General features: G+C 52.8%; 2 protein-coding genes across 9 annotated transcripts in view; one reads left to right on the top strand and one right to left on the bottom strand.

Annotated features, from left to right (window-relative positions):
- PFDN1 (prefoldin subunit 1) overlaps positions 1 to 13237 on the top strand; it is a 964801-nt gene that overhangs the window by 798139 nt on the left and 153425 nt on the right. The window lies entirely within an intron of this gene.
- Positions 1 to 13237, bottom strand: part of CXXC5 (CXXC finger protein 5) — a 40565-nt gene that overhangs the window by 1533 nt on the left and 25795 nt on the right. For all 7 annotated transcript variants that reach the window (XM_060179066.1, XM_007517533.3, XM_060179043.1 and 4 more), the window contains one exon: positions 997 to 2067. In XM_060179066.1, the coding sequence (XP_060035049.1) occupies positions 997 to 1902 (906 nt within the window). In that variant the 5' untranslated portion in view covers positions 1903 to 2067. The remainder of the gene's footprint in view (positions 1 to 996; positions 2068 to 13237) is intronic.

Genomic DNA, 13237 nt, shown 5'->3' with positions numbered 1-13237 from the left:
GTGCCTTTGAAAGCATCTACGTGTATTCTCTGGGCAGGAAAGCAAATATGTGAGGCTAGAGTCAGGGGGCTGGGGCAGCCATAACAGGGATGCTTATTACTGATTGTTAACTGTTCTAGACATTTGAATCAAATCCACTTATAGAAAGGCTGGGATAGGAGTAGGGGTGGCAGGCTAAAAAGATGCTTTTGTACCCAGGCCTGGTACCAGTTAGGCTGCCATGGCTGGGGAAACAGGGATAGGTCCTGCCATGAGGATGGAGAGAAAGCAGAATGGGAACCCATCTGCTCCTCTCTCCAGATAACCCCATAACGTACAGGCCTTGACTACAGCTCAGGCTCACAGCAATGGTCTAATCCTAGGTCACAGGACCCCTGGACAGCAAGCAGCCATGCAGTCAGACTGACTCTGGGGTCCCAAGGCACCCTACATCTGTGAAGTAGGTGCCTGAACCCAGGGTTCTTCCAGGTCTGAGAACAGGGTGCCTGCACCAGAACTGCTCTATCCCTGGGGAGCAACTGGGAGTAGGGTAGGTTCTGAAGGGGCAACAGAAGGGCTAACCTTCAAAACCATGGGGTCTATGGGACAGAGTCCCTTCCACAGGGCAGGTGAGGATCCAGCATTTTAGAGACCACAGACTGGCTGATTGGAGGCCTGGGGATACATCTGAAACTCAATCTCAGGACGTATCTGGGAATCTTAACACCTGGTCAGACTGCGAGAAGGGGGTTCAGAACCCCAGAGCCTGGCACTATGATCTGGAATCATATGCTCCTTGCAAACTACTACCTAATGGGACTACAGGGCATGGCTCTGAATTTAGGGTCAGTGAACTGGTGTTTGGGAACCCAGCCCAGAACTCTGGAGCCCAGAGATAACCAGGCATCCCCCAAGATACTTGCCCAGGTAGGGAAAGGTGGGGTCAGGAGTAGGGGGTGGGTTTGGACTGCCAGACAGACGTAAGAGCCCATATACCTCCCTCTAAGGCGCCGTTACCTCCAGAGCAGCGGAAGGCTTCTTTTTGAGTTCCTCACATTTTCTGAATTTGCAAATCTGATGGCCAGTCTTTCGGTTCCTACAACTGCTGCACTGCTCGCAGTTGATGCGCCTCCGGCAGGGCGCACACATGCCGCAGCGTTTCCGCTTCTTCTTGCCGGAGCTGATGGCAGAAGCCAGCTCACCCTGCATGGGGTACTCGGCCAAACCGGCCATGTGCAGCGCACTCTCGGCCAGGAACACGCCCGCTGGGGTCATGATGAAGAGGCCCGGGTTGATGGGGAAGGCGCCCAGGTAGGGGAAGTCGGACTGGCCATTGAGGGCCTCGGCACCCGCCACAGCCTCCATGTCAGGCAGGCCGGCGGCCGCTTCGCTCATAAGCGGCAGGTGCTCCTGTACCACGCGCTTCAGCATCTCCGTGGACTGTGCGAACTGCTGCAGCGTCAGCTGTCCCTCGGCTGCCAGCTCCGAGGCCCGCTCTGCCTTGCTCAGCAGGCTGGCCACAGCACCGCTTTTGTGCTTTGAGGTAGGGTTGCTTTTGTCCACCGCCATGGCCGCCGCCAGGTCGTGCCCATTGACCAGGAGGGAGGCCGCAGCTGCAGCTGCAGCAGCCTTTTCAGCAGACTCCCCGCCCGTCATGCTGCCACTGCCCCCACTGCCCCCAAAGGAGGAGTAGTGGGAGAGAGGGCGGGAGCGACGCAGGCTCTTGTTGAGGGGTTCGCTGATGATGCCGCTCTTATTCCGGCGTTCGGGGGGTGGCCCATCATCTGCCACTGAGGCTGGGGCAGCCATGGCCACCGCTGCACTCTTGTCTGCTGCCCCTGCCTTCGAGCCACTGCCACCATTGGCATTGCTGCTGCTGCTGCCACCGCTGGTATCCTGGGGGGCACTGCCCAGGCTCGACATGGTGGAGCCAAGGCCCAAAGCTCACCACTGGAGGAGCCTGCCAACCGTGGGGAGATCCACCCACGAGCTCTGGGCCCTGCTGCCCACAGCAGAGATGCCTGGTGGGGCTTTCTCCTCAGAGCAGACACATGGTTGGTCAGGTGTCCACGTGGAAAGGTCTTCACTCTGTCAGGACAAGAAGACATGCAGTCAGAGCTGTGGTGAACATCTCCGGCATCACCACCACCACCACCAACAACCATATTTCCAGCATAAAAACTGCAAGCCTAACCAGGTCCACTCCAGCTAGAAAACTTTTATCTGTACCATCTGAGCTAAGATACATAAGAACCTTGTGTTGGGACGGGAAGATGGCTCACATACTCGAGCAAAGGTTATGCTATGTGAGGACCTGGATTTGAATCCCCATCACATCAGAGTATCATTCAAAGGGGAAGCTTTATGAGGGGTGGAGTCTTACTCCCTTTTGTCTCCCTCTCTACCTCTTGTCTTCTGTCTGGGGGGTGAGGGTGGGGGAGTGGTGGAGTCACAGAAGCACAAAGATCTAGCTGCAAAAAAATTATTAAACAGTGCCCCATTAAGTGGTGGCTAGCACTATCCCACTTTGAAATGAAGAAGACAAACTCTAGGAGGTTTAGGTGATCAAATGTGGGAAGCTGTCACTTACGCTTATTTGGGGGTTTATAGCTTAGTCGTTATACAAAGGACTTACTTGCCACGGGCTCTGAGGTCCCGGGTTCAATCCCTGGCACAACTGTGTTAGAGCACTAGACTTACAAGTGTGAGGTCTTGAGTTTTACCCCTAGAACCATGTATGCCAGAGTGATGTTTCTGATTCTCTCCACATATAACATAAATTAAACTTGGAAAAAAAAACTTGCTGGGGGTCAGGAGATAGCTCCCCCACTAGAGCACACAACATGTTGTATGTGGCCCTGGGTTTAAGTTCCAGCTTAAGCTTTGTAGGTGGTGGAGCAGTGCTGTGGTGTTTGTTTGACTCCCTCTAAAAAACTTTTTTTTTTTAATTTTTATTTATTCCCTTTTCTTGCCCGTGTTTTTTTTTATTGTAGTTATTATTGTTGTCATCATTGTTGGATAGGACAGAGAGAAATGGAGAGAGGAGGGGAAGACAGAGGGGAAGAGAAAGATCTTGTGAAGCGATTCCCCCACAGGTGAGGAGCTGGGGGCTCGAACCGGGATCCTTACGCCGATCCTTGCACTTTGTGCCACCTACACTTAACCTGCAGCGCTACTGCCCGACTCCCCTAAAAAACATTTTTTAATTGAGCTTGTGGGAGGTGGTCCAAAGGTACGGCATATGTTGGACATCTTGGGCTTATTTCCTGACATCACTTTAAAAAAAGTCTGGGGAGGGAGATAGCCATAATAGTTATTCAAGGGAGTCAGGCGGTAGCACAGCTGGTTAAGCACACGTGGTGCAAAGCGCAAGGACCCTGGTTCAAGCCCCAGGCTTCCCACCTGCAGGGGAGTTGCTGCACAAGCGGTGAAGCAGATATGCAGGTGTCTATCTTTCTCTCCCCTTCTCTGTCTTCCCCTCCTCTCTGTCCTATCCTAACAATGACATCAATAACCACAACAATAAAAACAACAAGGGCAACAAAAGGGGATAAATAAATACTAAAAAATAAAATAAAACACCTTAAAAAAAAGATATGAGAACAGAAAAAAATAGTTATTTGAACAGACTCTCATGCCTGAGGCTCCAAAGTCCTAGGTTCAATCCTCACACCACCATATACCAATACTGAGCAATGCTCTGGTTAAAAAAAAGGGGGGTGGGGAATCTATCTATTAGAATGCAAAGCTGCATTTCACAGAGCACAAGTCTTCCTGTGAAAGACAGGAAGTCCTGGGCCGAGGATATGTCTTCTGTGAGAGTGACAGTGAGTGAGTGTGTGTGTGTGTGTGTGTGTGTGTGTGTGTGTGTGTGTGTGTGTGTGTGTGTGTGTGTGTGTGTAGGCACAAAATGAACACAGTGGCACACTTCCTCCTCACCTAAACCATGTCACCATCAGACCCCACTCCTGTCCTATTGTGTTCCAGCCTGGCCCCCAGATGGGCCTCAGACCTCAGGGGCTCCCAGAGACAGTCAGGCTGGGCTGTGGGCAGGAGAGGCCTCTAGCTTGTGCAAAAAACAGGACTGAAAGCAGATGTAACCCTCCAGCAAACAGCCTGCCTCTCCTGAGTCTGAGGTGCCCCTTCCCAGCACAGAGGCCACTCTGCTCAGGCCCTAAGAACCAGGCATCTGAGCAGCCAGGCTCCTTGGCCAGGAACTCTGGAAGGAACTAGTCCAGATGGAGCACGGGATAGTTTCCTCATCAGCCCTGCCTCTCCAGCATCCCTCCCATCTGCAGGCTCGGCCCAGCAAGCCCCATGAGAGGGCCCAGCCCCTGAGCAGCTGGCGTTTCAAGGGGGAGGCGCACATCTGGCTGGGCCTATCCCGCCCTGGACTCAGGGGCAGCACACACTGCATCTTTGTCCCCAGGCAACCCCACCATCCCCCAGTCACAGGACTCAGCCTGTCCCAGGAGGTCATCCAGTCCAAATTCTGTACTTACAGAAGGCAAAACTGAGGCCCCGTGGAGCCAGGTACCCTTACCTCTAAGGTAAGGAGGGGCTGTACAGAGGAATGAGTATGGGGAAGGAAAGGTGAGTGACAGGCATCAGCAGACACTGGCTCCTTCCTCAAGATGGTAGAGGGGTGATGAGGGTGAGCAGGGTAAGCTGACAGATTCCATCCAGCAAGACAAAGCCAGAAAGGTCTGCTGGGCAGTCATGTGTCACAGAAGTCAGAGTAGTAGTAAGAGGAAGGTGGTTATACTTGCGTAGGGACAGCTGTGCTCAAGGATACCAGTGACCCCCCCCCAAGTATGGGGGACAAATGTCAGTAAGATCAGGCAAGAGACAATTGCCCCAAGTCAACTCCCTCAACTCCTGCTCATCTAAGCTCGGCTCACCTGCCCTAGACCACAGCCCCAGATACAGGGTGAGGGGAGGCGACAGGTGCCCATAGGCTAGAGAGCTGGGAGGGGAGTGGTCTGCACCCCAGCCCCTGTGTCCCCTGCCTTTGTGGCCTGCTGGCTGGTGGCAGAAATCGATAGCTGCATTAGCACTGCTCTTGCTCTACTCCCTCCCTCCTTCCATCCAGCTCCAGGATCTGGCTCTGCGTGCGGGGCGGGCAGGTCAATTAGAAGTCAGCTCCCTCCGACAGAGCCGGGGCTGGCGCTCTGGCTGAGTGTCTGCTTTTGTCTCCATCCTCAGTCTCTCAGTGGGGACCAAGCCTCATAATCTGTTCATCTTCGGCCTTCTCTTAGAATCTCTCTGATCTTCCTTTTTTTTTTTTTCCTGTCCTTCCTTGGGGACTCTCCACCCCCAGCTCCCCAGGTCCTGGGACATGCTGGGCTCGGGTGCTCGGGACCAGAGAATGTGACATGTCATCAAACAGGTGCTACAGACACAGCACGTGGCTTGTCAGCCATAGCACCTCAAAGTGAGGTAGACATGGGGGGCTGACAAGCAGGTGAGAGTCTGCCCTCAAGACCCCAGAATGAATGGCCAATATCAAGATCTGATGATCTGATCCCAAAGATAGTTTCAGATCTATCCCTGTGCCTGGTTCTCCTTCAGACCCTGGGGAGAGCTGAGAGCTGGTTCCTAGGTCCCAGTGGACCCCTGACCATATGTTTGTCTGCCTTCCTCATAGGAGAGGACTTGAGAGAAGGCCATCTACCAGACCCAGCCTTCCAGTGCTGGGCACACAACACCCCCCACCCCCGGCCAGGAAGGGCCTGGCAGTGCCCAGGCAGCAGGGGAGGAGTTGGGGCTGCGTTGAAGCGGAGCGGGAATGAGCGGGAGGGAAAGCTGGCGGGCAGGCGGGCGGCGGCGGGCGCATCCATCATCGGCCCTGCCAGGAACGCATCCAGCCCCCAAAAAGAAATACTGCGCCTGAGGAGGGACAACAAAGGGCTCCGTTTCATCAGCAATGCGGAGCCAGCGCCCCGCCGCCCCGCCAGCCGCGGTCAGCCCACAAAGGACCCCTTTGTCCATGCAGGAGCCAGGCTGGCCGGGAGCTGGGACCAGGGGCTGACGGGCGGGGACAGAGCCCAGGGGGTGGAGGGAGAATGGGGGGTGTGTGTATGAATCAGTCACGGAGAGCTGGGGGGCATAGGGAGACAGTGGGCAGAAGAACAGAGACAGGTGCTGCGGACAGAAGACTCTGAGACGAGTACTTGAGGGTGTCCACAGAAAGGGGATTTGGTGATGAGAGGGCAAAGGGTCAAGGTTAGAGGACACTGTTGTGGGGAGCAGGGGCTGGGGCAACCCTGAAAGACCCAAAGGCACCTAGTTCTAATTCAAGAGACATGAGGGCCTGACACAGAAACAGATCTTGAGAGAATTCAAGACATGAGGACCGGGGAACCCAGAGGAGGTAGTAGGAATGCCTGAAGGAGAGAAAGGCAGAGGTGAGGCAAAGCAGAGACTGGCCCCAAGGCCCCCAGTCCACTCTGGGTCACTGTCTGGGGAGAGATCAGGTAGGTTGGGGGGGAAAGAAAGGGGGTCTTAGACTGAGGGCCCAGGCTACAGTATTCAGCCTCTGAGAGTTCAAACTCACTAGCTGAGTTTGGGGAGAGAATATGCCAAAGCTGGGGCCACTCCCTGCCTATCCTGCCAGGCCCTGATCAGCCCCAGAGGGCAGAGTGTCCACCATTCTCTGGCTAGCTCCCATCATTAACTCTGGTTCCTGAACTGACCAACCCATTTACTGAGCACCTACTGTGTCCCAGAACCATACTTTCTATGTTATTAATCAATCTCTCTCTCTCTCTCTCTCACACACACACACACACACACACACATACTTATTATTAACTCTGGTTCCTGAACTGACCAACCCATTTACTGAGCACCTATTGTCCCAGAACCATACTTTCTCTGGTTTTAATCTCTCTCTCTGTCACACACACACACACACACACACACACACACACACACACACACACACACACACACTTACTTTACATGTCTATTCCCCACTCTACTCCTCCCCAGAGCCCAGGGAGATAGCATTAACCAAATTCAGCGATCAGGACTCTAAATAGCAGGGAGATTCGAGCTGGCACCCAATAAGGACAGAACTGAACCAAATGTTAGTTACCCTGCTGCTCTGTGACACCTTTGTTTCACCTAGGTAATAGACAGAATCATCCAGGGCGAGGTGACCCAGCCACCCCAAGCTGTCCCTACCCCTAGGCTGTTACCATGCCAGTCACCTTTATGCTGAAAAGTTGGGGGGTGGGGTACGCTGTCAAAGACCCAGGGGTGTATGTACCCCCACCTGGGGGACTTAGAGATGCCAGGCAGGGATCTGGAATGCTGGGCCAGTGACATCATAATGCCAGCTGGCAGTGAGGTCATTGGAGGTGGTGGCCGTGTCCTCACTCCACCCTCAGCCCCAGGGGAAGCAGGATTCACGCACAGTGTGGCTCTGTTCTGAATCCTTCAGGCCAGGCAGCTCTAGTGGGGGATCCTCAGGGTAGGGTGGAACAGACATGCACACAGCTGGCTCACAGTGAGCTGTTCCACAGGTTTGGTTGCATATATCCATCCCCACTACCAGCAGCCCCTTGCAGCCCTATGCCCCATGGTATAAGGCAGACAGTGCAGGAAACAGACCACTCACTCTAAGGAGCTGGGCAGACAGTCACACAAACCAATATGAAATGTAAGCAGAAAGGGGACCAAATGGGATATGAAGGGGTGGCACTGGCTGCTAGAGGAAGGGACTACTAGTCTGAGTCAAGGATAAGGAAATCTTATCCGGGCCTAGTAGTGGTGCACCCAGTAGACTGCACACATTACTGTTTACAATGACCCAGTGCAAGTTCCCACCTGCAGGGAATGGAAGCTTCACAATTGGTAGAGCAGTGCTGCAGGTGTCTCTCTCTCCTCTCCCTCTCTCCCCCCGCTCTTTTTTAAATTTTTTTTTTAAATTGTGGATAGAGACAGTGAAATTGAAATTGAGAGGGACTAGAGATAAGAGGGAGAGAGAGGACACCTGCAGCACTTTTGCAACTCTTGGAGCTTTACCCCCCCAGAGGTGAGGACCTAGGTCCTTGTACACTGTAATATATGTACTCAATCAGGTGCACAACTGCCTAGCCCTTCTTTCTCCTCATGGCCTCTCAATTTCTGTATCTACCCAAAAAGAAAGAAGGAAAAAGGAAAAGTCAGCTAGAGCTGTAGATTTGTTGTGTAGGTACCCAAGCCCCAGTGATAACCCCGGAGATGATAAGGGGAGTGAGGGTGGGATATATTACCAAAGGGGTGAGTCACAAGTCTGGAAGAGTTCCTAAGAAGGGTAGCTGTGAGGTTGGCAGAGGCCTGTCTGGGAAGGGCCTTGAGGTCAAGAGCAGGATTTCTTTTTAACAGTTTCCTAAAGTATGATTTAGACACATAAAATCCACCCATCTGTAAGTGTAGAGCTCGGTTATTTTTTTAGTCAATTTAGATTTGTGCAACTCTCACGACTTCTGGGTTTGGTAAGTCACTCCCTTGCAGCATCCCACCAGCTGAGGGAGCCCCCACAGGACCCCGACCCCAACCCTGGTCAGAGAGTCCCTCCTCCAGGCAGGCCAGCTTTGCAAAGGTATACACCTGGGCTCATCACACCCCTCCCACTCACCTCAGCGGGCAGGTTTCTGGCCTCCCTGATAGCAAGAGAGCAGAGCAGACACTACTAAACTGAATGAGCCATTTGGGGGCAGGGGGTTTGGGGGCAGGTTCCATCTCTTATTACCATGATTCAGCCTGGGGAGTTTCCAGAAGGGAAAACCCCTGCTTGGGTCCAAGGAGACTGATATGGGGATGTAAGACTTGGAGGCAGAAGAAATGCAGCCCAGCTAGAGGGGATAAGGTACAAACCCAACTATGGATGGACACCTGACCACCACTAGCACCTAGTGGAGGCTGAGGGATACCCTCAAGACCCCTAGGGACACCCAAGACTTATACCCCAAGTTCAGCTGCCACAGACAGAAGAGGGCACTGAAGTCTTCCCTCCCTGACCCTCTTCTCCCAAGATAGGCACAACCCCCTGGAATAAGGACTGAAATATGCTACTGAGAAAACCCTCAGGGGACAGGGGGTTCCAATCTCCTGGACAGAGCTCCCTATGACAGCTAAATGAAGGGGTCAGCCCATATCATGGACAGAACACTGAGGTCCTAGGCAGGAGATATGCCCTGGCATGGGCACAGCTAGGTACTAAAATGGAAGGCCTGGAACACCCCAGATTAAGATAAGGCTCTCCCAGCATAAGTGTTATGCAAAAGACTTTCATTCCTAAGGTTCTGAGCTCCCAGGTTCAATCCCCATAAGCCAGAGCTGAGCAGTGCTCTGGTTTCTCTCTTTTACTCTTTGTATCTCTTGCATTAATTTTTTTTTTTTTTGCCTCCAGGGTTATCACTGGGGCTCGGTGCCTGCACTTCTTCTTCTAGCGTTTGCCCTTCTTCCGTAGCCAGTCAACAGCGTCAGGTTGAGCCTGATGTAAAGTTTCAAGACCTCCTTTGAATCTGGAGAGGTGGCAGTCGTTGACTATGTGGGTCATAGTCTGTCTGTAGCCGCAGGGGCAGTTCGGGTCGTCTCTGGCTCCCCAGCAATGGAACATAGCGGCACACTGGCCATGGCCTGTTCGATAGCGATTGAGGAGGGCCCAATCATAACGTGCTAGGTCAAAGCCGGGTTGACGCTTGCAGGGGTCTGTGATGAGGTGTTTGTTCTTTACCTCAGCTGACTGCCAACTCTGTTTCCAAGAGTCTGGAACAGAGAAGTTCAATGTAGGCGTAGGGGACCAGATTGGATGACGAGACGTCAAGCGTTGGACAGGGTGGGCGAAGATATCCACGTATATTGGCAGGTCCAGTCGAGCGTAGACGTGGGAAATGAACTTAGATGATGCTGCATCCCGACGAATATCTGGCGGGGCGATGTTGCTAAGAACTGGCAGCCATGGAACCGGGGTGGAACGGATGGTTCCAGAAATTATCCTCATGGAGGAATATAACTTGGAATCGACCAAGTGGACATGGGGGCACTAAGAATCCACTGCTCCTGGAGGCTATCCACCCCCCTTCTTTTTAAATTTATTTAACCAGAGCACTGTTCATCTCTGGCTTATGGTGGTGCGGGGGATTGAACCTGGGACTTTGGAGCCTCAGGCATGAGAGTCTGTTTGCATAACCGTTCATTATGCTATCTACCCTCCGCCCTATTTTTCCCCTTTTTTATCATCGTTGTTATTATTACTGTTTTTCTTATTGCTGTCATTGTTGTTGGATAGGACAGAGAGAAATCAAGAGAGGAGGGGAAGACAGAGAGGGGGAGAGAAAGATAGACACCTGCAGACCTGCTTCACCATTTGTGAAGCGACCCCTCCCCTCTGCAAGTGGGGACCCAGGGGGTCAAACCGGGATCCTTACGCCAGTCCTTGCACTTCGTGTCATGTGCTCTTTTTTTTTATTATTATTATCTTTATTTATTGGATAGAGACAGCCAGAAATTGAGAGGGTAGGGGAGATAGAGAGGGAGAGAGAAAGAGAGACACCTGCAGCCCTGCTTCACCAGTTGCAAAGCTTTCTCTCTGCAGGTGGGGACCAGGGGCTCGAACCCAGGTCCTTGAGCATTGTAACATGTGTGCTCAACCAGGTGTGCCACCACCCGGATGCGCCATGTGTTCTTTTTTTTAAATTAATATTTATTTATTTATTCCCTTTTGGTACCCTTGTTTTATTGCTGTAGTCATTACTGTTGTTGTTACTGATGTCATCATTGTTGGATAGGACAAAGAAATCGAGAGAGGAGGAGAAGACAGAGAGGGGGAGAGAAAGACAGACACCTACAGACCTGCTTCACCGCCTGTGAAGCGACTTCCCTGCAGGTGGGGAGCCGGGGGCTCGAACTGGGTGGGATCCTTACTCTGGTCCTTGCGCTTTTCGCCACGTGTGCTTAACCCGCTGCACTATGGACCGACTCCCACACCATGTGTTCTTTTTTTCTTCTTCTTTTTTTTTTAATTTAATTTAATTTATTTATTCCTTTTTGTTGCCCTTGTTGTTTTATTGTTGTAGTTATTATTGTCGTTGTTGGATAGGACAGAGAGAAATGGAGAGAGGAGGGGAAGACAGAGAGGAGGAGAGAAAGATAGACACCTGCAGACCTGCTTCACCGCCTGTGAAGCGACTCCCCTGCAGGTGGGGAGCCGGGGTTCGAACCGGGATCCCTATGCCGGTCCTCGTGCTTTGCGCCACCTGCGCTTAACCCGCTGTGCTACAGCCCGACTCCCACACCATGTGTTCTTAACCCGCTGTGCTACCGCCTGGCCTCCTAAAAATAATTTTCAAATATGTATATATATCTTAAGATAAGGTCTTCCTCTGCAGGCACCCTCTCAGACCAGGTTCCTTCCTGAACTTTTCTTCTTTCCTTGCTGTGATCTCAGCATATGGCCCCTGAGCCAGTTTCACCATCTGCAATGTGAGACCATGAGAACAGCTCATGCGCACAGAGGCCTCCCTGTGGAGCAGACCTGTGCATGTTGTGCTTCATGGAGTCCTCTCGCCCATCTTCTGAAGGGCGTACCACCACCGCCCAATCAAAGAAGACAGCTGACACACATGGAGTGATTTGCAACCCTGGCATCTTAGACACAGCTGTCCCAAAGTGGGGGGGTCTCTGAGTGGACACAGCCTGGCCTCAGCACCCACGTGAGCACAGTGCCTCCCTCCCAGGGGGCCCTCATGGTGGAGCAAGTGGGGGACAGCTGGTTCAGAGAAACTGGGCCAAGGAATCAGAAAGGTCTGTCCCTGTGGATCAGACTGGAGAAGGAGAACATGTCTGCGAGGATAGACGGGGCTAGGCCAGAGTGCTGAAATCCACCTTGGTTTGTGACTCCATCCTATTCCTTCCTTGACTGTGACCAGCTCCACCCTGCCCCAGCCTCAACTTACCATCTGTAAAATGGAGAGGGGTTTCCTGTACCTCACCCCAAAATGCAGGAGTCAAGATCCCAGAGAGGTCTATGGGGAGGTGGCATGGCAGCAGAAAAATCACACACAAGCACATCTACATCCCGGTTTCAATCCTTGGCACCATTAGTGCTGTGTGCTGGAGTGAAGAGGTGCCCTGGTTTTTCTCTCATGACTAAACAAAATATTTTGGAGTTGGGGAGATAATGTAACAGACTTTCATGACTGAGAGAAAGTCCCAAGTTCAGTCCCTGGTATTACCATAAGCTAGAGCTGAGCAGTGTGTCCTGGTTTCCAAAATAAAGTTTTAAAAAGACTCCAGATAGTGACCCCTCCCACTTTTCCAGTTCCAGGTGGGCCTGAACCAGTGGGTGATGTGACAAAAGCTAGGGAAACTGAAGTCTGGAGAGACAGGTTTTGAAATGGTCAGAGTTGGAATGAGACTTTTTTTTTGGGGGGGGGTAGCCCCAGAAGAAATAATAGCAAGCTCTGAAAATGAGCACTCACTCCCTGACAGGAATTTTACAGACGCTTTCTCACTGAATTCCCCAACTGAGGATTGGGAAAGTAAAGTCACCTTCCTAAGATCACCAGGTCCATCCACATATGGCAAAGCCAAGATCTGAAACTGGGTCTGAGTGACTCAAGCACCAGGCCCTCCAACATTGGTCGAGGTCTCCCAAGCCCAGGAAGGGAGGGTTCCGGGCTAGAGGATGAGTTCCAGTTCAGCTTTCAGGCTCTGAGCAAAACATGTTAGGGCACCATAGCCGAGTAGTCTGCAGTTGTATTCTAAGGCCCAGGAAAAGGCCGGGGAAGGGGCTGTGGGTAGGCCGACTGGGCCAGAGCTCCGGGCATTCCGGCGGCCTCCGCAGGAAGCAGAATGGGACGGAAACCGGCTCCTGCCTCCTCCCCCAGAATCCTGTGGGCAGCCCAGCCGGGCCACACAGAGGCCCTCTTTGTGCCTGCCCCAACCCGCCACCCGCGGCTGGCCCAGGGTTTTGAGTTTCCTGGGGGGGAGTGGGGGGGCCCTGCCACTGCTAAACCTCCAACTACCACTGCCACAGCCCTCCCCTCCCCACCATCCCTCAGGGGCAGTCACAGTCCCCAGCTAGAGGAGGAAGTGAGTGGATGACAGGGCTACCCCAGAAGGACTGGGTGTGTGTGTGTGTGTGTGTATGTGTGTGTGCGCGCGCGCGCGCGCGCGCACACGCATGCTGTAGCCTGCCCACATGCCATCCCTTCAAAACATGTACACAGGGGCTCCAGGTGGGCAGAGGGACATAGGGATAGCT

This window comes from Erinaceus europaeus, chromosome 2, assembly GCF_950295315.1.
Source record: "Erinaceus europaeus chromosome 2, mEriEur2.1, whole genome shotgun sequence".
Classification (NCBI taxonomy): Eukaryota; Metazoa; Chordata; class Mammalia; order Eulipotyphla; family Erinaceidae; genus Erinaceus; species Erinaceus europaeus.
Note: the sequence above shows the minus strand (reverse complement) of the source record. Positions and strands in the feature narration are given on the sequence as shown.